This window comes from Mercenaria mercenaria, chromosome 1, assembly GCF_021730395.1.
Source record: "Mercenaria mercenaria strain notata chromosome 1, MADL_Memer_1, whole genome shotgun sequence".
NCBI classification, from domain to species: domain Eukaryota; kingdom Metazoa; phylum Mollusca; class Bivalvia; order Venerida; family Veneridae; genus Mercenaria; species Mercenaria mercenaria.
In genome coordinates this window covers 113,722,001-113,747,784 of record NC_069361.1, presented here as the reverse complement: position 1 = coordinate 113,747,784, position 25,784 = coordinate 113,722,001, and the positions used below count along the sequence as shown (strand labels likewise).

At 33.7% G+C, this 25,784-nt stretch overlaps 2 protein-coding genes across 3 annotated transcripts; both read right to left on the bottom strand.

Annotated features, from left to right (window-relative positions):
- Positions 1-221: 221 nt before the first annotated feature.
- Positions 222-10,655, bottom strand: LOC123525201 (interferon-induced protein 44-like). Of its 2 annotated transcripts, XM_053521113.1 has the most exons (8): positions 10,489-10,655; positions 6,220-6,406; positions 4,489-5,025; positions 3,855-3,919; positions 2,927-3,124; positions 2,367-2,510; positions 1,669-1,840; positions 222-1,380 (listed from the first exon to the last, which is right to left on the bottom strand). In XM_053521113.1, exons 3-8 carry the CDS (start codon positions 5,009-5,011, stop codon positions 1,055-1,057), a joined length of 1,428 nt encoding a protein of 475 aa, XP_053377088.1. In that variant the 5' UTR covers positions 5,012-5,025; positions 6,220-6,406; positions 10,489-10,655; the 3' UTR covers positions 222-1,054. The 2 variants fall into 2 exon arrangements, with proteins under 2 accessions (XP_053377088.1, XP_045159993.2); XM_045304058.2 differs by lacking the exon at positions 6,220-6,406 and having other exon boundaries at positions 10,489-10,654.
- Positions 10,656-16,685: 6,030 nt separating this feature from the next.
- Positions 16,686-25,673, bottom strand: LOC123525194 (ATP-binding cassette sub-family G member 5-like). Its single transcript, XM_045304045.2, has 10 exons — positions 23,979-25,673; positions 23,282-23,514; positions 22,588-22,720; positions 21,997-22,266; positions 21,476-21,695; positions 20,842-21,041; positions 19,775-19,913; positions 18,960-19,145; positions 17,952-18,073; positions 16,686-17,667 (listed from the first exon to the last, which is right to left on the bottom strand). The coding sequence occupies exons 1-10, from the start codon at positions 24,286-24,288 to the stop codon at positions 17,501-17,503; spliced, it is 1,980 nt and encodes a 659-aa protein (XP_045159980.2). The 5' UTR covers positions 24,289-25,673; the 3' UTR covers positions 16,686-17,500.
- Positions 25,674-25,784: the final 111 nt, after the last annotated feature.

Below are 25,784 nucleotides of genomic sequence, written 5' to 3'. Positions count from 1 at the left end.
AGATATTGCATCTGGAATTCTGAAGTAACGTCTACATGCAATACCTATTGTGGCTGTCACTGTGGTTGTATTGTTATTCTACTGGTAAACTACAACATAAATGTGTTCTTTGAATATCAGTAAAAACAGACAGCCTTTACTGGTAGCCTACCTTTATATAAGTATTTTACCATCTTTGTCATAAAGCGGTGGGTGTCAAAATTCAGAACAGAATTTCAAACCAAGTTTATACATATATATTCCTAGAACAGACTCGTCGGCATTGGAGCTATAAAAAGGTATAAACACCAAACATGATGTATCTCAAAGTAAGAAACAAGAAACAAACATTCATAGGGGATTCTCAATGTTACTACAGATGGGTGGGGTACTTGATCATATCAAAAATTGCCCGAAATTCATAAACAGTCACGACATTTTTTTATGCTTTTAGAACTGTTTTATTATGCAATGCATGCATGTGAATGAAGAAATGATACTAATATTTTGTTTAATTGATTTTATTGTAGATAAATTTGCAATTCTTTGTGAAATTAAAAACTAAAGGACGCTGCCCTTAAATAACCTAATTTTCAGAGTTTGACTTGGATTTCTTATAAGAACTTTTTCCTGTATTGTATACTTAACTAAAGATTATAAATCAGCAATAAAACTTCATGTTAGAATTAGTTTCAGGTTCAGACATTTTGTCTAGTAACATAACCGGCCTATAACAATCAATTAAGTACATGGTAAACGTGGTTTGGGGTAATAATACTACAGACTGTGAGAACACCACAATATAACTCATGCAATATGTGGCTCAGTACCTTCCAGTACCAAGATGTCTTAAAATGTCACAAATTTTCAAAGTATCTTCATGATTGATATATTACTTAAGAGATATTTGAAATATCAAATAGTCTTGATGGAAAACATCATACTAGTCGAAGAGAATGCTTGATTTGAAAGTATTTTTCGAACCTAAATGTAACTGGAGAAGTGTCACATATAAGTTAATGACCAGTACGTATACAACAGTACTTATGAATTTATTTTTCCATTTGCTATCAGCCTATATAATTCTACATTCTGGCAGCTTCCATCTTGCTAGTTCTGCTTCTGCCCTTTGCTTTTCAAGGCGGATACTTGTGTAGTCTTCAGAAAAGTATAGCATTTGTCTCAGAGATAACAAAGCAAGAATGCTAATGTTGTCATCAAGTTGCACTTCATTCTCGTAGTTCTTCAAGGGAAATACATTAGCACGTGGAAGGCCAAGGAGATTAGATGCCTTGTCTACGTGCTGTTCGACGATCTGACTCGTGTGGACAAAAGAAATGTCTTTCTTGACGTCCTTACATAGCCTATCCACTTTTGCAAGAACAATGGTCTGTGGTATTTCTGTAGAAATAAAAGTATTTGTTGATAAATTAAGATCGACCCGGATTAATGTTAAGTTAAAGAAATGGTAAAAAAATAAACAAACTACCGTAAAGGTAGTTTTCCACTGACTTTGTTGAAATACAATCCAGTACAAATCGAAATAAGCTCCGCAACGGAAATTAAGAGAATAAATCGGACGCCATATATACAAAATCAGAAATATTCTTAACATTTGTTTGTGTTTGAGGCTCATTTGTAGAAATTTAAAAGTTTAAAAATATGCACCACAAACACAAATATATCTACCCTTGGCCTTTGCTAGTCTTTGGAACACTTTCATGTTCTCTAGGAGGTCTGTAGACAGTACATCCATCGTCGTTGCATCTAATACAAAAACCACGCAGTGGACCCTATCATTGGCGGTCGGTCGATGAATAAAACCTCTAGTTCTTGAAGATATTTGATAGTTTGGATCAAACTGAATATAACAATTATTTACATTATCATGAAATATCATTACAATAAGACCGTATGTATATATAGAAACACAGGAAAAACATAATATTATGTAATTTATTAAGACAAACTTCAAACCTTCAATAAGATACACCATAAATCGATTTCATATTATTATGGCTTTACTGATTAACTTATTTATACTTTTAACTCTAATGAAATACGTAGCTCGTATGTAAAAACTAAACATGATCTTAAAGGATCACTAAGGTATTTTTAAGTAATAGATCCATGATTTAAGAGTAACATCAAAAAAGAAAATCGATATATTACATTCTAAGCATTTTCAGGGGTGGTCTGCCCATATGACATATGTAGGCCAGGTTAGCAGAAACATGAAAATTGCGCACACACAAATCAACTATTTTAAATGAACCTGTCAGTCAAATGTGTGAATATTGTTTCTACTGTGACTGAAAAATATTTACTTTTTCTTCAACAGATTTACCTATGTTTCGCTTTAACTCATTTATTAAAAAGAACTAAACCTTGTAATGATTAGGGACGTTTCCACTCAGCAAATAATTGCATTCTGTGTCATTGAGGTCTGCTTGTTCTTCCATACCACGTGTGCCACATAAACGGAAGTGCAGCGGTGTACCGTGATGATCGTTGAGTGTGTAAGTTGTATACTGACAATATAAACAATCTGTTAGAGCAGAAGACTGCCAACGATATCAGCTTAGAAACAATTTTTCCTGGAAATATGACAATTGTATTCTTTTTGTAAATAGGACGTTGTTTTAGTTGTGAATGCTCAACAAATACGTAATCATCAGTTTTCAATTTCAATTTCATTAAGTACAGTCTAGTTATTGATGTTTGTCTTGTGCGCGCGCGCGTGTGTGTGTGTGTGTGTGTTTTTTATTATTTATTTATTTTTTGTATTCGACCACCAGAGGCTCTAAGCTAATGTATTGCATGTATCTATGTACAATTCCTCTTTGTCAGTACTGAACATGTAACCATGCATATCATACTTTGTAAAAAGTGTACCAAAGTGTGAGCCATGAATTATCTTTTCAGTAGAAATACAGAAAGTAATTACGTTTGTTGTAAGACTTTTTTCTGCACTACCGCTGCAAGCAAGCTGTGTAATCCGGCCACGGAAAACTGTGTCAATTGTGTTGTAGAAGCTCGACTTCCCTGCTCCAACTGGACCGATCATCAGAATCCGGGTAGCTGTGACTTCCGGGTCTGCATTGGGTTTAAATGTTGCAATGTCGCTTTTCAGCTCCTCGAGGAACTAGTGTTTTGTCAAAGTATACAGTATTAATACTTCAATTTTATTAACTAAACACTGATATAACTGGGCAAATAAATATGAATACTATTATTTCCATTCTTTTTTTTTCAAAGAAAAAAAGAAACAATTTAAGTAGATTCTATTACTACAATTTTTTAATTAGATAAATAGAGAATAATAGGTTAGTGCCGTAGATGAGAAAGTTTATCTGGCGAGGTGGAGGAGGTTATCGGGTGAGCCGAAGGCGAACCTGATAACGTCCGGAGCCGAGCCAGATAAACTTTCTCCATCTTAGGCACTAACCTATTATTCTATTTATCTTGTCATTACTTCATTTTCCGATATTTGGCAATTTATTTTACAAAAATCAGTGTGTGACAACCGCTTTAATGACGTCATATTCGTAATGACGTCACTTATATAATGACGTGATTACCGGCAAAATCGCAATAACTTCTTCGTTTTTGAATAAAAACTCATTATTTGACCACTCATTTTCTTAGTTCGGACATTTCCAACACAATGATGATGGTTTCGTTGCAAAATTTCTTATGACAACAATATCGATCATAAGGTCACATGATCAACTGACCGTATATCACTGGTCACATGATCAACTGACGGTATATCAAGAAAGATATACGGCACCCTGATATCGGGTCGAAAATACTGCAAGTGACAGGATAAATAACAATATTGAGCATTGAGAATGAAAGACCTTTATTCTAACCTTTCTATTCCAGTCTGAAGTGTTTCTCCATGGTTTAGGGATATTCTTTTTCTCTCTTTGATCATCTAGAAAGTGAAATTAGTTTTTTTTTTCAAGTAAGCTTAATCTCTATAGGCCTATTTTATTTGGTAGCTCTACATTAAAACTTTATGATCTGGAAGATCTTTAGAAATGTGATCATTGTATTAGTAGTATACCCGTTCGATTCTTTTTGTTAATCAGTCATAATTTTACGAGGTCGATGACTAGTAATTAATGTGTAAAATGTACGATGATGTTGTATTTTGAACATGGCAAACACATTGTTCTCTTACAAAAGCATATTGAATTTCGTAAAATTCATTCAGCTAATTTGAGTTCCTGAAAGTGCCTGGATCAGATTGACTAATGCTAAATATCCTTTTAAAACATAATAGACGTCTGTCTTTATAACCCGTATACATATATTGACTTTCGTTGTTTTTAAACAAAACTCATCGTAATACCGTCCCGTCGAGACGGGCCGGGATAAGATCCTTAAGCTAAAACCAGAAAGAGATAAGAAACATTTCTCAACGAAACTACTATAAAAAGTATTCTGGTCGATGTTAAATGCAAAAAAAAGAAAACAAGATATAATGTACGCAATAAATACCGGTTACTTTATATACTTCAAGTTCAGTGGCATTCATGTTGCCGTTGTTTATCTGATCCGAGTGTATCTCCTGTACATCGTAACTACATCCAACATTCATACATCCATTGAGAGCAAAATTGCCGCCGGAGTTATAGACAACACTGGTGAACGTACGAAGGTCAGGACCGTCACCGAATGTTGGTCCAGTTGTATAACTGAATGTCGCACAACTTGCATCAACAACTGGAAATTTTCTGTAACTTGTTTTGTCATTGAACTGCAGCTGGAAAAGGAAGGCGGTGTTATCTTGAAAATATTGATCAACATTTTGCCAGCTAACACGCGTGTACCCGCCGAATATTGACCCTTGCTGATTATGTATAACAGTTACAGTTGGCCCTTGATTGTCACACTTTCTATGGAAAGACTCTGGACTGCATCCATCCCGAGAGATAGCGTAAAGGAGTGTAAAACTTTTAGGGCCTGTATTTATCCACTTTTCTAGTTGATCCATGTCTTTCTCTGTCAACCTTCCAGTCATTGCTGCTAGCAGATCTACAACAATAAAATGTCATGAAATAACCAAAATGGACATTTTTAGCCTTGACTCGTGGGTCATTTTAAAAGCTTTAGTTTGTAGGGATAATACACGTTTCTTTTGTGTATTAACGTCTGCAGAAGCCCGCGGGATTGTTTGTGACACAAAACAAACGTGTATTGTCGCTATTCTTGCATAAAAAAACATTACAAGACGACTTAATGTATTGTTTTCATATGTGATGACTTGACGATTCCGGTACATATTTTAATTACTATTCTGTTGTTATTGGAAACGGTAAACATGTTTTAAATATCCGTATCCAGGGCCCAGAAATAAACAACACTATCAAAAGCACATCCTGAAAGTTTTTAAACGAATTTTTATCTCTCGTTGTTACAAACATGAATTTACCAATAATTGTTCATATAACTTCACAATTTGGTGAACTGGAGCACAATTTCAAGAATAATAACTTTACATTCGAGTTATATTGAGTACGCACACAGTTGGAGTACGGATGAGTACGAACGTAGTGTCAAGCTTTCAAGCTGTTTATATGAATTCTTCTAGAAATTAGATAAAATCATACTGACTGATACTTACCAAAATCATAAATATGATTCCTAAAAACAAACAATCGCACAAGTTACACGCGATTCTTAAACATTCACAGTTATCTACAAAAACTGGAACGACGCCGAGTTCTAAAAGGGGAGTAAACAAGGGAAGAAGCGAGTACGAACATTGTTGGGGGCAGTGAATTTGCGGTGGTAACTGATACAACAAAACATTCCATGGTTTAGATTCCATCTTTTATGCTACAAACAGAGGTTATTATGGAAGAAACAAGACGCAGACACCAGATGTCAATCTGCGGAGAAATACATGTACGTCCCTGGGAAAGCATTTTAAAAATAAAAATCATGTATAAACAGCATGTGAATTGCCTTGTTTGCACACGACTTTTCTCCCTTTAATACTTGGGATCCAGTGAAAAGGGTAGTTTTTATGCAAGAATGTTGTTTTCTGTACTTATTTCAGTTAACTATCAGTGTTTCCGAAATGAGTATCATTCTACAGTTATAGTTTGGATAATAATATGTGTGAAATGAAAAAAATCGATGCCATTTTCTGAATCAGTCATCTTATCTTTGGAATCAGTCAGTCTATATAAGGGATTTATTTTAGTTTTCAAAAAGGAATCTTACCCGCTGAAAGTGAAGGTAGACACGATTATAAACAATATTCCCTTTTCTGAACAAAAACTTCAGCTGTTAACAACACGTTCCCATCTTTCTTTAATAAGCTTGGCGGATGTAAATGATGAAAAATGTTGGCATCTGCCTTCAGTTTGATTTTATGCGACCATACATGTGCATTGAAATAGCGTTACCCCTGCAATGCCATACAAAAATGGTCGAAAATTTGTATTAAAGAAAAAAAGAGAAAAAAAGGTAATATGGAAGGTTCAATTGGTCCTTCGGTATATATTGATTACTTCTGAAGTAAGTAATGTTGGATCATTTAAAACATTAACCATTGTCAAATGTGAATGATAGACTATAACATGGATCGCTTTAGAAACTCTGTGTTATCTAACGCAAACAAATGTATCATAGTCATAATCACACCAGTATGTGCTGAGTAAGTTTGACACAGGTAAAAAGATCACCTCAAAAATGATTAATCTCTTTATGCAAACATATCGTACGGAATTTGACACCGGTAGTTAACTGAATTATTTACTCCCCTATCATAGAATCAACTATAATATATTATAATAAGACTAACAAGGAGAGTTTAATGTACGACATACAATGACGTATGCCAAAGATATATTATTTGATATATAGTAAACGTGTTTTAAAGCATACTACATCCAAATTTTATATATTTGAAGATACGTTAAAACTGATATAGCAATTCATCAAATATACGTGTACTACCACTAAAAACTGAATAAATGACTCTTACTGCATGGTATTTAATTACATGACCTCTTCATGCACAATTATTTAAATGCGCGCAATGAGGATTTTCTACATTTGAAGTTAATATCTACAGTGAAAGATGGGCATAGATTAACAAAAGCACACATATAGCTTTCAACTGTCAAACAGTATAGTGCGGTCAACAATGCTTGTGGTGTTTGTATTAAATGCTACTTACTAATTCTAACAACCCAAATTAAATCTTTCGTTCTTTAAATACATTATTTTTGTTACGGTATACTATTATATCGCTAATCTGTGTCAGAAGCCCAAGCGGAATCTAAAAAAAGAATAATAATATTACAGTTTATCATATTTAGAGCGAGTGCTTTTGGACATAATCCCAAACGAAAAAAAGGGGGAAACAAAACACTTAAACAAAACACCAATACTATACTGTGTTTTGATGATGTTTTATTAGTATAGCAAATGACATGCAAATGAGGTAACATAACACTAACAAAACACTGCTAACGAAATACCAACAAAACATGATATGCAAATTATATGTTACAGGTTTATACAAAACACTAACAGAATACTTTATGTTTTGTTAGTGTTTCATTATATGTGTTAAAGAAAACACTAACAAAACACTGCTAACAAAATACCAACAAAACATGTGATATGCGCGGATGCCAGAAAAAGTATATACACAATATGGTGCTAAAATGTCACCATTTTCTACTCAGTTCCAAAGTCATTAAAGTATATCAATATTTTCCACTTTTTGCCTTTTTTTTCAACAATCTTCTGGTGTATAGTCAGTGTAAGATATGCTATTACTTTCAACTGAATGTCTCTATTGGTTGAGAAATTTTCTGTAAATGTTAGCCACCATCAGTGTAAAATGCCACAGTTTTTCACTAACCACCACAAAGCCATCATTTGCCACCATTCGTCTCACTGCAAAACCTGTAGATATAATAAACCAAGAGATATTAAACCATAAAAGCAGTTTCTTCATTATTTTTTCCTTTGTTTATATTAATATCATACATGGTATTTTTTGGTATTCAAAGTAGTGCATCTTTATGCTACAGGCAACACTGCAGATTTAAGCAAGTAATAATTATAACATTACTTGTTTTATTTTCAAGGAACTGTATTTTTTTTATTTGATTTCAAACATTGTCAAATGTTGGTATAGAATAAGGTTCCAAAGATGGCAGACAGATATTCAATGTTTTGGGGTAGTGATTAATAGGTTGGACTTATGCATTGCTATTACCATTACCATATTGTATAAATAGTAACTTACTTTAATTTCTGCCAGTTACCTGCACTTACCCCTCAAGTTATGTTGACTGTCATGTGATTACTTAATTTGGTATTTTTAATTATTATATATATTTATTTGGACTTGATATATGGGAGATAATTATAAAACCTGCCAAGAGTTTTGCTGGAAATAAGTTTTAAAATTGATCCGTTAAGTTATGTTCGGGGAAAATTTTTCAATTGCCCACATTCAATCAAACATAAAACTAGGGTAGTGTGTACATGAATATATAGTAATATATAATGTCAGTATACTTACATGTTTTTGAACTGCTGGATTCATTAAGTCTTCTTTGAACACAATACGTTGATTAGGTCCCAATTCATTCATGTGTGACATACTTAATATACACATGTAGTGCTATACCTCAAATAGTTTAAAACTTAAAATGTTCATAAAAAAAATCTGGTTTATTATTGGGTATGTCAATGACCTAAATTTTAAACTGTATACATTGTGATGAAAAATGGGGCCAAAAAAATTGAGTATTTTGGAGAAGTTATTCATATGTTATGTTTTAAAGTAATTACCCCAATCTTATAAAATAAACAATAAAATCATCTATAACAACAAGTAAATAACCCATAAACAATTCTTTTTGTTGAAAATAATTTTCATTTGCCTTAACATAAATGTGTGCAACACCAATACACTAATTAATAAGTAAAAAACAGGTTAAAAACACTGATTTTAAAGCAAAATATTATTCGCTGAATTTACAGACTGAAGTAAACAGTGCCATGGTAAGCAGACTGGTAGCATTGTTTACCCTGTAATTGGGGAGATAACTCTACTGGTTTAAATTTTTTTTGTCTCCGTTGAATAATTTCATTTAGAAATATCCACTTTTCCTTTTAGTAAATTAAAAGCATGATAAACTAGAAAATACAGCTGCTTAATAGTTGCAAAACAAAAGCATATGAACAAAAATATATGTGAAGCAAAAGTCATTTGTGAAAGCTACCCAAACGAAAAGTAAACAACCTGCTTCCAGTTTGAATCCATGATTTACTAGTTACAGGTAATCTAGATTACTGTTGGAAAATGAATAAATTATATTGACTCACCATTTGTATTCTTTTCCATGTTTAATATAAACTGCACATAGTAAACAAAGAGCTATATAAATAAACTTCTTTGTAGTGAAATAACTCCATCCTGCTCTCAAAGAACTTCCATTTTGATATTCTTGGGCAAATGTGTCATTTACAGTCAGCTAATGAAGGATACATCTAGGATGTTGAAATTATATCTGTACTAGATTAAGATTTTATTCCATTTAGATACTCATAAATTTTAAAGATTACTCTGATAAAAAAAGTTAAGGATTACTTTTTGTGGTACATGCACAGCCCCCATAAGTAGTCCACTGACTTTATTTTCATTGGCTGACCTCTTGGTAGAGTTTCTAAATATAAAGCAGGCAAGATCTTATCAGTCTGTGGTAATCTCCTGTTGTGAGACAATCAACATGTACACTGCACTAGATTAATTTATCACCCCTTAATACTATTATAGCCAGGTGGTAAAAATTGCAATATTATCTATGCAACTACTGTTAGTGATGTTCTTTTTGGTGTTACTCCTAAGGAGAAAAAGTAATGATAATTATTTCAATAAATTTTTAATTAATTCAAAACTTTTCTGCAAGGTGAATACATAATATACAAGTTGCATTACAATAAATGTTTTAATCTCATTTGTTTTGTTAACTATCTAATTAACTTAATTGTAGTTATTGGTCATAGTTTCCATCACAAAAGCTTTCTAAGTTATTTTTCATGCTATTTTCCATTCCAAAATTTTACTAATTAAGTCCAACTTCCCAAGACAATAGCTCCTGTTTCTATAAATCAAATGAGATACCAACAAAATATAGCATGTACAAATTCAAGTGTAATGAAACACTAAGAAAACATGGTTTTCATTCTCCAAAGTGTAATAAAACATCAATAAAACATTACTGATATAAGAAAACATTAACAAAATACTAAACACCTAAAGTCCTGGAAGTACAGTATTGGTGTTTTGTTAAATGCTGTAGTAACAAAACATTCTTAAAAAATATTAAAATATGTTTTGTTGATGTTTTGCTAGTGTTTTGTTAATTATTTTTTTCGTTTGGGAATGCTTCTTTGTACTCTTAATGAGACCTTTAACAAAGTCAGTGTTTAGACGGATATTACGTAAATATTCCAACTTACCTTCAAATATACCTGTAATATTATTATTATTATACCAGATATTCCTGTCTGTTAAGATAACAGACACGTACTACGCCAGTATTTATTTTCTAAAAATTTAAAACGAAACTAGGTTTTTTTTCGGTACATGGATTTTGACCTAGATGCTGGAACAGGCGCGCACTGAGGAGGCAGTAATCAGTTTTGAGCTGTTAGTGACGAATTGGCCGGGGTGAAATTTACAAATAAGAAGCAATTTACGGAATGAAGTGCATATTTGAACTTCTAAATAATAATAATTGCTAGAATTGAAGTTTCAGCGGCTAGAATTGAGTTTCACTTATTTAAAAAAATCAGTTGAGTAGCCTTGATCTTAATAGTATGACGTAATGACTCGCAGGAGCGTATACATGCTTCCTCTGAGCTAGCAGGGGCCTCAGGAAAACTGGAACAGTGAAAAAACGGTACGGATGGCACATATATTTGAGCTTATTTTCAGATTTTACAGTGTTACTGGAGTATGGAAGAGTGTAGCAGTTGGGGCTATCATTTTCAGGGAATTTTCTGCAGCGATTTAAAAATTGGCAAATTTAGCTTTTTTTGTCATCAGTTTCCGCGACCGGGAGAGCACAAAATTCAGGTCTTGTAAACAGAAAACTAGATATTAGAGATGTATTGTAGATGGTTTGTAACGATAGACATACAGTGATGTTAATGTAGCAATATCTTTATTTCAGGTGTGTGGTTACAGACTTTTGTGCGAGGTTTTGAAAGTTAGGTAGGCGACTCTAGGCCGAGAAGCTCAGAAAACTGTTTAATGCCTCCTGAGAAGCTAAACAATTTATATTTCTTAAATGACATTGAATATCAAAAGGCACATATTAAATGGAAAACATTTAGCAGTTTTGTTACAAAATAAAAAAGATCTATTCTAATTTTAAAGTTTTTAGTAATTTATCACCGCAAGAGAAATCGATTTTAGTAAAATTCTTCCCCCGTTGCGTACCTCACTTACAAATGAATGAGTAACTGTAGTCAGTGTACCGGGTTTCGGACTGCACGCGTTTTCGCACACATGGCAAAATAATGACTATGCAAACAACAACAATGTGCAAATTTAATTTAAAAATCACTCACTATTTCCATCATATATAATGTAAGTATTTACCTATTACTTTACCCAAATAAAAAGATTTCAACATTGTATACTGGTCAACATATTGTGCTAGTGAGTTACTATGGGGATTCTGACCCAACACGAAATTATTTCAGAATCAGCCAAGGACGTCAAAATCATTTTGACCTTATATCACTGATCATTTAAATTTGCTGCTTGTAAATAAATAATGTGTGTGTATATGCTTATCCAAATCTTTTCTGTCTGTACATCCTGTATATTTCATTTTTTCATGCACCAAACATTATTGCCTCTATGCCGTTTGACTTTTTAAAGACATATTTTGTTTTTTTTTAAAAAAAATGGTTCTGTATTAAGCTCTTCTTAAAACACTGTTTAAAGGTAGTTAAATGCACTAGGGCTGTCATCGATAGAAACGATATCGATGTATCAACGATATTTTTTGGTCGATCGATTATCGATTCCCATTTTTCAAAAATCGATATTTTACACAGAGAAAAAACAACTGTCTAGATAAACACTCAGACCCTCTAAAACAACTTTTTCTGCCTGCAAAAATGTGCCGAAAGTAACGGAAGTTGTCAAAAAAGGTCATGTCTAAACTTGTACCGTAGCAGTCTTTTCCCACTAGCCGGCACTACCTATATGGGTAGAAGTAAAAAGGGCTCAACTTTAGTATCTATTTGCAAAAAGTTACGTTGTCCTGTCTTGAAAGGTCGCTTCGTTGTTTGTGCATGTAAAAACATAGAGTATATATACTGTTTCTACGTCAATCTCGGCTTTTTACTTGTTCGCGTATAGCTGATCACTCAGTAAAAGGTACAGAATTTAGCTAGTGCCCGTAACAATAACAATCAAAGATGGCCGAAGAGGAAGCCGTCGCCGGCTTAAATAGTGGAAAAACAGTCAAAAGACGGAAGGAAAAGCTTTGTTTGGGTTCGTAGAAACACAGGGTGTTGCTTAAACATGCCTTTCAGTACAACAAACAAACAGTCAAACACTACAAATTTGAGGTCCATTGAAAACTTGGGCAGAAGTTAAAAAAGAAAAAAAAAAAAAAACAACAACAACAACAACAAAAAAAAACACGCGGTGCCAGTACCTAATCCGAATGTAAACTTGTGCAAGGTAAAAATTAAGACAGGGTATGAAACAGGCTAAAAATAAATAAAAACATTGTAAATAAATAAATTAATTAATTTAATAAATAAATAGATATCTGTGGAAGAGAAATGCAGAATTTTAGCTGTTTGAAACCCAACTCCAGTGCCAGGTATTATAGTTTACTAGGTTGTAAAGTAGCATAAATGCAAAAGAGGAGTGAAGGCACAATGAAGATCTATAAAAGATTTCATTAATTTTCATTTATTTTATTTATTTCATTGATACAAATACAACATACTCAAACAGTAATATAAAAAGTAGGCAAAAAAAAGACATAACATTAACAAGAAGGTATATAGCATGCCCATAAACAAAGAGATTGTTAATCTAACTTAATAATCGATATATCGATGTATCGTCGATATTTGTCTTCCGATATATCAGTATCGTCGATATGCAAAAGACCCAGTCAATGACAGCCCTAAAATGCACCTAAGAAAATCCACTTTTAAATCAATATGATTAACGTTCCGTTAGTGCAAGATCATTTTTTAAATACGAACATTTTATCAATTGTTTTAAGCACCTATAATATAATATCTATAAAAAGATTTTTTGAAGCATAGAGTTTGCTCTTGAAAAGTAACGGAATGTGCATCAGTGGAATTCTATTGTAGTAAACCTGAATATATCCCATGATCCTAAAGGACCAGAAAATATAACAACACACAAAAACATATTTTCAATCATATGAATACGTAGAATATCGTTGTTTACATATCCGTTAAGTTTAAGTTAGTTTATTCTAAATTCAGTTTAGCTTGATTGTGATGACACTTCAAAGTTATTAGAGTCTCGAGTCCGATTCCTGGAATAAATCAGTACTGATGTCATATAAGAAGGCATGGTCGTGACCCCAGTGGCTCTGGAACTCACAACCCCAGAGTCTAAACCACTAGACAACCGCTCCGTTTGAAAACTGTTGGAAATATCTTAAACTGAAGGAAGGAAATGATAATTTTCGGAACTTGCATTTTATTAGTATTGCTGTAACATTATTTTAATTAATTCTACTGAATATATTTGACACTAAACATAATAACACTGTGTTTTAAATTTCGTTAATTATGTAAATGTTTTCCTACGTTTAAAAGCTCTTAGTTGGTTTGGCAACCATGTTTGATCAATCAAATTGCAAATTAATTACCTTAAAAGAATATCCAAGAATGAATTGCTCAGTAAATAAAATAAATGTACTCAATACGTTTTTAACTTTTCAGACAAATTTATTTTATGTCCAAACATTAGAATAACAACCTTTGAAAGAACTCAGAACATAACAAGTTATCAGGTGATAAAGTGTTTTTTAAAATTATATTGAGACCAGTTGAGGTATTATATCTTCAAGAAATCAATGCATAAATAAATATACAAATGTTTACATTGACGCAAACATGCACTGTAACATTTAAAAGCCTGAAAATTAAACTCGATTGATAACCTTAAATGCATTTAGGATTTTAAGACATATTCAGTTGTTGAGTCGGCTAAACGCTTTCAAGCGTTTGACGATTCCTTGCTATCGCCCGATTTCTCATTCTTATTAAATGGCCTCACAACACAGCGAAGTGATGTAGTTCCATTAGATTGTCTCTAATTTCAAAGAGTTCATTGATCGAATGAAGTTCAGTTATGTCAATCCTATTTGCTATGACCAATATACGATGTAATCTGTCAAATTTATTACTTGTAATTGTGCAATACTCGAATAAAGCCACGTAGTTTCTTCCGCGGTAACTCATTAAGCATAAACACGCATAACGATTCTGCGGGATTTGGTAATACATTTGCGCATATAATTATGGTGACGAATGTTATGTCCTTTTGTCACAAAATAGCATATATGATGTTCACAAATTCAAAAACAAACTGCATATTGACTTATTAGCCAAATTATCCATTTGTTACCCTGTCCGTTTCAAAAAATAATCTTTAAAATCATTGCGCAAATAACAAATTTATTGCGCTGTGCATTCTATGAATTGCGCAGGCTTACCAAGCTTGCGTAACATCCAGCGAAAGACAAAATATAGTTCCAGAACATACTGCTAGTATTTTATTTAGTCGGGTACCTCAGAAAGCATTGGAATGTCTCTTATCAAAGAGTTTACCACATCGATGAAATTAAATTATGACAGCTTCATTTTAAATGACCCGAATTAGATATGTGCAGTATGTTAATTCTTCCGCGAGACTTCGCGGATGAATCCTAACTACATTCTGGACACTTGTAGGCAAACACGCGTGACCTGTTTATAACAACGCTTCTACGACTTTGCGTGGGTTGAATTTTGCAGTCAGTAAGCGGATAAATTATCGGAAGAAGAAGCTCTTACTGGTTTGTTCAATTACTACTGATATTAAAAATGATTTTATTTCTTATTTTTCGAGAAATAAACAAATCGGCGAAAGATTAAATTGTATTTTCTTGTAGTTTTTGAAATCGAAAGTAGATCGTCTATGTTTGACTGCTTTGACGAAACGAAACAACTTTTTTTATGAAAAGATTTAAATAAGAGGTAATTTAACCGTAAACTTCAATGTCAGATACTGCCAATTGCCAATGTCTTCGTATCATCACAATTTGTAAAACATAATGTTGAAACTGGAGATTTAGAAAAGTGTAATCGTATCCGGATATAATATTTTGGGTAAATATCGAGCTGTGTTATGAAATTTTAACAGTCAAGTAACAGACATGATAGATATTATTGTAACAGAAATGATTCTAGAATTTATTCTTATAACACCTACATAGAATCTATGTCAGACTCATATTCTAGTCCTGAGGCATGATCTGAAAGTAAAAAGATGATGTGACAGTCATTCATACTTTGGATATTGTAATACTAAAAAGAATCTAGGTAATATTTAGAAATTGAAACATAAAATTTTCAGTCAGAAATCGCACTAAAGGCTGTATCAAGTGTTTGCATATTCAAAAATTTCTTGTGGTGATACCCAAAACACTTCTTGCAGGAGGGGGTATCCTCCCACACCCTTCCCCCATATTGCCACTTTACAGTTTGATACATTTGCCCTTTTACCACCTGCCACAATGCCCATTTCAAAATCTGACTGCAATTTAAAGCGGGAAGAAACATCCCTCCCCACACCCACCCTGCTACCGACCACGTAAAAATGGCTCAAACATTTTTCAGCCCAGTCTAGGCCTGTCTGTCTACATGAATCAAAATGGATAATTGTAAGTGCATGGACTTCGGGATTACAGGGGTTAACAGGTCTGAAATAGAATAAATGATGGGATTTACTAAAAAAGAACTGCATTTATTAATATCGGTTACACTATATTTCGACACTCGGCAACATTTACATACATGTATCTCTAAACGCAAAAGTAAGTATACTTTAAATTGACATAACTTATAATATGATTGAACAATACCTAATATATGACACGGTTATCGCCAGGCCCATTATCTGTAAAATATCTGAACAGTTCTTTCGTCCATCCGTTACAAATTGTATGTGGCAATCCGCGCTGTAAAATTTTAATATATAATTTGTCATATTCAAATTTTATCAAGTGCGAATATATACCAGCCGATAATTGCCTCTTTTGGCAATGCCGGAGGCAAATGTTTACTGGAAAAATATATATAGTCACGGGCAGTATCTTATAAGTGTCGGCTGTCAAATTGTAGTTTGTACTTTTCAACATTTTTATTTCTGCGTATCACTCTTCAATTTTAGAGAAATATATTGGGTTTAAATACTTGTATAATGTCAATCAAAGTTTTACTAGGCATCGACTGAATGTTCATTTCATTTATTGTAACAAAATCTCTGTTTAGTTGGGGGAAAAAAACTAAAAGCAAACTGAAACTGGTAGACTATACTACCAGTACATCAATCATTAGCCGTGGGGGGGGGGGGGGGGCTCCGTGGCCGAGTGGTTAAGGTCGCTGACTACAAATCACTTGCCCCTCATCGGTGTGGGTTCGAGCCTCACTCGGGGCGTTGAATTTTTCATGTGAGGAAGCCATCCAGCTGGCTTACGGAAGGTCAGTGGTTCCACCATCAAAGCTGGAAAGTCGCCGTATGACCTAAAATGTGTCGGTGCGACGTTAAACCCAACCAAAAGAAAAACAACCAATCATTAGCCGACTCTCAGGCCCTTCAGGCCTTTGATTTTGGTTTTTTATCATGAAAAGCATGGATTATTGATATTAGTTTATTAAGTCAATTAAGTGAAACGGATGGAAAGTAAAGTTGGAAAGTCACCATTTGACCTATAATTGTGCCGGTGCGACAAAAAAACAGACCCAACAAAAGAGAACAAACACAAATCATTGCTAGTTTCGAGGTCTATTCAATTTGATCAACATCATTTCCTTTTTTTTTGTTTTCACTAGTAACTTACACCATGAAGTATTTAGCATCTGCCACTCGATCATCAAATATATATAGAACATCAGCGAGATATAATATAGACTTTTGGCAGTCTCATAACTCTTTCGACTTTACAGAATTTTTCTTGTTTACTTTTTTTTTAATTCGAATTTGTTGTTATGATGTACACATACGAGACTTATAAATACATAGCTCAAATATTTAAAAGAATGTTTTCCTAAAATACACAGAGCCAAAATGTCTTTTTCTGACCACAAATTGTACACAAGTAAGCACTATTACACGTGAGACTCAATTCATCTAAGTTGTAAAGCTAAATTCCAAGGCGAATTCTACCAGTCAATAAACGTCTTCGTTCTAATGCAGGTTTCTTAGTCCAGCTAATTTGAAGACTAGGATAGCAAAAATCAGTGTCCCTGCTGAGTACGCGACTAAACATCCAAAGTTTCTTGCTATGTGATCATCGGCACCAGGAAAGTAGGCATCGATAAAGCTATTCCCATTCTCGATACAGTTTAATGTAACTGGAGACATAAATACATATAGGGCATAAAAATGATTGGGTGTAGTGCGAAATGCATGTATAAAAACAGGAAGAAAGCCTAACAGTTCAAGTTTATATCTATATAACTGGCAAATTATACATACAAATTTACATTAGACTAAGTGTACTTGAAAACTTACTAGTAGATAAGATGTTTTACTTAGCATTGAATTAAAATCTATTTCTGTGGTATTATCTTGAGTCTATGATCTTTTACAATTTTGTTATCACTAATGAAAAAATATGTATCTTGAAGAAACTTACCGTTTCGGTCACAGTCTAATTTAAGATCTTTAAACTCATTCGCAATAAAGATTTCTGCCGAATATTTGTGAATGAGAACCCAACTTAACCATTCCAAAGGCTTCACAAGATTACCCAGAGTTCTGCAAAACATAAAACATGAAATGTCAGTGCTATTTGTCATAACACAAGTGAACTGAACTAAATTTGCTGCAATAAGCTGTATTAAAGAGTTCTGATACGGATAGTATCAGAAATATATCCACCAGATACGCCTTTTGAATGTTGAACATTAAATGTATTGTTTCACATTTTAGAAAATGGTTACATCTGATGAGAGGGTGTATGAGACAATATTCACACCTTTTCAATGTTTTACATTACACTTACTGTCTCAGTATTAAGAAGTTCATCTCGCCTGTTTCACGAGTGCATGTTTTAGACAAAGCAAAGGCAAATAGACAAGCTACGTGACCTTAGTTCGTTTAATATAGACCGATCTAGAGCCAGTCAAAAGAGCATACATTTATTCTTAAACGAATCTAAATATTATGGAATTCAGAATTCATCACTTTATACGCCAAACAATTAGCTGTTTAACCAACAATAAGTACAACTTACTGCCTTCTTAAAGAATTCAGTGGGAACTCTCTAAACATTTCATTTTTAATCCGAAAGTGAATGAACATTTCTAACAAGTTACTAGTAACTTTAGAATTAGATAAAAATAAACAGTAATATGACAATATGCATACGTCAACGAGCATACTATTGGGCTCTTAACCTTTAACCTGCTGGTGGCAAGTGATTCTACCTTTGCGACCAGTGCAGGCCAATATCAGCCTGCACATCTGTTCAGTCTCATCATGGTCTGCACTGTTCGCTATTCAGTCAGTAACTTTTCAGTAAACACCCCTTCAAATTATAAATGGTACTGCCCAAATTGAATGATGGACCAGTTCATTATAGAACTTTAGCAGACTAAATGTCAAAAGATGATAATGAAAAAAAGTTTTATAAAGGTCATACTTTACATATCCTGATGCTATTATAACTGTAGCAGACTGGAGTAAGGCTGCCACACTGTTGGCTAAATTAGGATTCATGAACATTCCTAGACATGCGACAGTCAACATTTCTCCCCAGTAGTGCAAAATGAATACTTCTAGTGTAAATATACCAAACCTGTCTGCGGATGGGTAAAGTCCAGTAACCCTGTAATTACACAATAACTGCTGTCATCTATTTATTAACTGTGTGCATAGGTAGTCATGAGCATTAAGTAACGAAATATTATAGCAGAACCACATTTAAAAACGACGAAGAGTTTATATGCCAGTGGAATAAGTAGGCATGGCGTATATCCCTAGTGCATTTTTATACACGACATATATTTATTTATTTTGTTGGGTTTAACATCGCACCGACACAGTTATAAGTCATATGGCGACTTTCCAGTTTTGATGGTGGAGAAATATCCCAGGTGTCCCCTCCGTGCATTTTTTGATCACTAGCGTGCACACGACATATACGTGGGTATCAATATCATATCGGCATGACGTCAATAAAGCGTTTTATAACGATTCAAAATAACTAGTCATTTTATATTTTAAATAAATGCTAAAATTTGATTCTTTTAATCTATATCAAAGAAATGACTTAGAATTTAAACACTGCTAGTTTGGAACCAGGTTACGGACAGGACCATTTTTGGGACAAGTATGATAACTGCATTTTTCGGCATTATTTATGGCATCTGTGAATCAACGGTTCTACTATATTGAAAGAGGTGTCGGTTGTTTCTTTTTATTCAGGAACGAGCACATGATGTAATATGAACATACCAGTATATAATGCTGCTAAATATGATGCTTGAAGCGGCATTAAAAGGAATCACATGTATTGAATAAGCAATCAAGAATGTTGCCGATCCATACAGACCATCTCGACTTTCACGGTAGTATAAATTCCTTAGACAGAGGACTGAAAGTACACAAAACATCAATTTCGAGTCTTATTCGGCTATAAATATAATGTGAATTAACTTTTAGATGGACGTTTCAAAAATATACATGAAAATGAATATCATCAACTTATATAGAGATAATGTTGCTTTTCAAAAAAGTTAAAAAGCATATCGTCATGTATACCTTTTTGCAAAAGAGTGTCGGCTACTTTCCTAACCCTTTATATCAAGAGCTTCTGTTACGGACATTTCAACACCTCAAAAGCAAATCACCATGCTGAAAAACTGCTGCCTGCAAATCTTCCATCTGATCCATTTACCATTATGTTCGAATGTTAACATTGCCCAAAACGAAGTTAGTCATAACTTTTAGCCAATGTGACTGTTGGTGATATAGTTTTGGAACGTTACGATTTGCAAAACAAAATGTGAGATAACTTTGCAAATACATTGTACGTACTTTGTAATATTTTAGAGAAATCAAAAGTACGGAATGTTGTCAAAGAAATCATTGATTGGTTACCGAGCCCTTTACGCAAAGTCTAGTTCCGAATCTGGTCACCTGACCACTAGACAGTGTCTATAGTATAAGTTTGTCAGTTACTTGGTGTATCATATTTGGTTTCAGTAATATTTCTCATTATTTCAAATACTGTTACAGATGTAGTTAAAATTACAAACACCTGAAATATTTTGTGAGAGGTAATCTTTTATATGGTTAGTAATGTTGTTTTTTTTTGCCAAAAGATCGTATGTCGATTGCTTTCAAAAGAAAAACATGTATATTATTTGCCAATGTTACCACTACTTTTGTTTTGCAAATGGCAATGATAAATGGCAATTATTTGATAATGTTTTTGTTATGTTTATACGAACACATAAACCTTAAAAGTAAACTTTGAAACTGATATAAATAAGTGACATAAAATGACCGTCACGTCTTACAGAGAGCAATACTGTTGATGATTCCCATGAAGGGCGGGGCAGTTGTAGCGTTATAAATTAGCCCAATGCGGTCCTGTATACTGGATTGAGTGTGCTTTAGCCTTCCCAGGAATATCAGAATGAACACCATAAACAAGGGAAGTAGAAAGATACGAGCGAAATAGTCCTTCCTGTCCCTGAAGACGTTGGTATACATTCGGCTGAAAGAAATTCGCGTACATGTATAGCTATATAAAAGACAGATATTATTTCTTGCATTTAAATAAGATATGTTCAGCTCAATGAAATAAAGAATGCACAGACATATTGTCGCAAACATTCTAAATGAGTAAGATATATTTCTTGCCAGAAGTATTTCACCAAAGTGAAGATATGATTATATTTTCTTTATATTTTCTATTTAGAAATATTTACCATTTAGTTCATAGCCAACTGCTACGCCTTTAATGAATTCTGATTTATTTTAAAGAAACAAGAACATATAGATTATAATTTGATTGATAGAAAGACCTTAACGAGTCCCTGTTGCTTTTATATTCTGAATTAAATGAAGTTATAGTTTAAATTATAGTTTATTTAACACAACATTTAGGTGAACTGAGTTAATAATATATCACACCAAATTGATACTAACCCTACAAGAGTAAACAGTACTCTAGCAAAGCTTGGACCACTAGGTTTCGTAAGACCTTTATAAGAAAGTGGGACGTCAAGAGTATTCGTGGCTTCAGTTATACTGTTGAGTGTTTGGTGGTATATCGAAGAGTTTTGGAAAGCTTCGACTAGACTTCCGACACGTTTGGTGCTCTCATACTGCCTTTCTAAATCCCGTCTGTCTATACTTGATACATCAACTGTCACATGAGTTAACATACTTTCCAATAAACAACACAAGTTATCTATCAACCATTGTATATCATACAATTTCATACAACGTCTGGCGGAAAAGGTTTCGTCGAAGTTTAGCTTAATTTCTACAAAAATGGTTCGTTTGTCTGATTCATAAAATGAAATGAAATACAAGAGTAAAGCCATGTGAAATGGCAAAGCCGTCATATATTTCAAATTGATAACAAAGTTATCATTTTCTGAGTAAGAACATGAGGCACTCGAGGGTGTCTTGCATTTATCATATTGACTTCTCTGTAGACTTACCGTATCTGTCTAAAGGATTGGTGTATCTATCGCAGGGATAACCTAAAGATGTGAAGTAAGGAACCATTTCTTTTCCAGGTCCACAATATACCATCTGTCCCTGTGACATGATTCCAATCTCATCGAACATGTGGAAGATATCAGAACTGGGCTGGTGAATTGTCAATAAGACGATTTTGCCTTGCTGTGCTAAATCCCGGAGATTCTTTACTAAATATCGAGCGGTATAGCTATCTAATCCTGAAGTAGGTTCATCCAACAAAACCATATCTGCAAATCATAAGTCAGTTACTGTAGATCTTCAATATTTTTTAAGTTTGGTCAGCACGGTTAGATCAGACAAGGTGCTACGTTAATACTAACAGTCTACAAACTTAAATGACGCAGATCATTACATCATTACATACATTTTGGTGCAAGGATTAGTTGCATGTATAGTGTCGTGAAGATACAGACATAACCAGTACAAGGCATAAGGCAAGTTTTACCTGGACCTAAGAACACAATGTAGTGTAATAGTACCAATATCTTCCTCTATTGTCATTTTTTTCTTAATTGTAGAATACTTACATATATGAGGTCAAGTTTTACCTGGGTCTTTCAGTAATTGTATTGCTATGGTAACACGTCTTTGTTCTCCACCTGAGATTCCCCGGATTATACTGCTTCCTATTCTGGAATCGGCAACATCCTTCAGACCCATCTGCTGTATAACTTTAGATACCTACAAAAAAGTATCATTATACTGCTTTTACATACAAACAAACATTTTCTTAAGGACACATGCGAAATGAAACTATCTGGTTTCAAGATTAATGCTCCGACTACAAATGTCGCTATGCATAAATAATATCTGAAAATAAGGACCGCATTTGGCTCTCCAAAGAGTTTCTTTTATGTAAAGGTCTGGCTTAATCTCTTTATTAGTTTGATTTGTTTAGTAAAAATGATACTGTATACTAGGAGTCATTCACAATGGTATTTTGGTATTGTTAAATCACGTTTACTTCGTCATGTTGCTGTGGCTATTCGTTTGAATTTGATGCATTGAAAACGTAAACATATATTTGATGAAGAAACCGTATTAACAAAAAATAGTTTTCTTGATTTCCTGGATCATAAAAGGAAACTAAATTGAAAATTGAAATGAAATTAAAATGAAATTACGAAATATTTTTTTATAGATACGTATATATCAGATCAATTGTTAAAATAGTTGTGTGAAATTAGAACTTCATAACTAAATATCATTGTGTCAATTTACGAATAAAATATTAGAATCTACCTTCTGTTCTATATCATTTGTTTTAATATTTCCCGGCAACTTGAGCCTTGCTGTGTATCGAAGTGTCTCTCTCACGGTTAAGTTCGGCAACAAACGATCTGCCTGCATAACGTACGTTGCATGCTGCTGAACGACGTCACGTGTACATCTGACGTTATTGAAGCATACTTGTCCGCTTACTGCGCCAGACGATCTACATGAAATGACGTCTAGCAACGAAGTTTTGCCAGATCCTGCGGGTACAGTATTAAAAATTACTAGTTTACTTTGATACGATAGACTCGCTTAGAGATCTTAGAAATTCCTGTGTTACAACTGCTTTTTACGACTATATTTATAACAATCGTTGTTTATTTTTTGTTACCTTTGACAATACTTATTTACTTTCGTGTTATTGTGAAGAAAAATATTAAACTTCGTATGAAACGCTGTCGAGTCCTCTGCCTGGAAAAGTCAGCACTTCTGTCATCTGAACATCTTGACCCGAAAAGGATTTCGAACGTGCAATACCATCGTTTCTTACTAGAGTAAATATAGAGACAATAAAGTATTCCACAAAGTTGTTTTTCTTTTGTGTCGTTACTTGTTTAGGTAAATAAGACATTGAACCAAGAGAATTTAAATGAAATACTTTTCTAGCAGTAAAGAATTAATCACCCAATTATATCCCTTTAACTAACATACTTAGTTTGCTTACCAGAATTCCCAAGAATAGCTGTGATTTCCCCTGCTTTCACTTGCAATGATATGTCCCGAAGAACGATTTTTCTCCGCGTTTTTCTGAAACATGCACCTGTCCACCAAGGTCCAACCCATTCTTTGACAACGTAAAAGACGTTTGATACGTTAAGTGTAGATTGCCCTACAGGAGCGTCTGTGATTGGTGACACCTTATTACTGTTCTTGTCAAAGTGCATCCCTTTAGCACCTGGGAAGCCATTTGGCGATGAAAATGCAGTAGAGCCATAGCTACCCAAGTTATTAGACTTAATCAGTCTTGTGTCCATAATTAATTTTCTCGATTTATGTTAACTTTTAATGATAGAAGCACTGAACAAACAAATGCAAGCAATACACATAAAAGGTGCTTTTCAATCCTCACTAAATATCTCCATGAAACACTCCTAACAAATATGAAAACCGACAAATTATAGTTACATAAACAAGTACTTTTGATATATTCGCACTCATAACACTCTAGTACAAGTGAACTTAATTTATAATGTACATGTGTTTGATAAACATTGCAAATATGAAACTTGTCTGGATTGATTAAAATCAACTTTGAATCGCAGTTTATCACGCCTGTCACAGTAAGGTCAGTATTTACATAAGCCAAGAATAAGTATCATAATTATATGAATAACCGATATTAAATCTTGATAAATTATACTGTCTGGTGTAAGGCTGTTTTGAAATATAATGGGGTGGAGAAACGACATGCAAAATCTGGACCAAAAATGTCCAAGAACGGTAAATTAACATACACAACTTGTTGACTTCCAGCAGTGAATATATAGATAGCATCGTGGCGTCATAACACATGATGCGGTACACAGTGTAAGACCAAAACTAACGGCTGAATGAAAATATTTGGATTTGGTTGCTTTGTTTAGTCAACTTATCATGGAATTATTGAATAAAACAGATGTTGCCTGTTAGGGTCGCTAGATATAAGGCAAAACATGTATATCACTACGCAGTAGGACTTTAGATTTGCTTTTGCTTTATTGATACAGTTTAAGATTAATATGATAACCGATAAATTTTCGACTGTTTGCGTCTGGTATGTGATAAAATTTTACAAGGTGAATATACATTACTTGTGTAAGGTATGGCAACAGCTACCAGTATTAGGAAAACTGTATCAATTAATATCTAATTAGAAAATAAATGCAGGCCTATAATAATTGCATATTAAATGACAGAAGTAGATTACATGTATAACAAGTGACCGGGTATCGCAGTGACAATACAGAAGTCTCCTACTGATGAAAAACAATTTTACCTGACCTTCAATAGTGACCTTTACATTTGACCGACAACCATGGGTCACGTGCGCGATACATAGTCCAATCAAGGGGAACATTTCTGTGTAGTACTAAAAATCCTTCAATGCAATTAAAAGTAATGGAGCAGAAACAAAATTTTACTTGACCTTGACCTTAACCTTTAACCGCGACAAGCATAGGTCATGCGTTGACACATTGTCTCATAATGGGGAACATTTGTGTGTAACGCTAAGATAGTAAATCAATGCATATGAAAGTTATTTTTACTTGACCTTAAATAGTGACATTGACCTTTGACCTACAAGCATCAGTCATAAACGTGTATAATTTAAATAAAGGTCTCCTATACAAAAACCAAGTTTTATGAACCTTGCTTTAATACTTTTTGAGTTACCGCAGACTCTAGATTTGCGGACGGACGAACGGACGGACGGACGGACGAAGGGACTACTTAATGGCAATATCACTTCGTAAAAAGGGGTATAATTCAT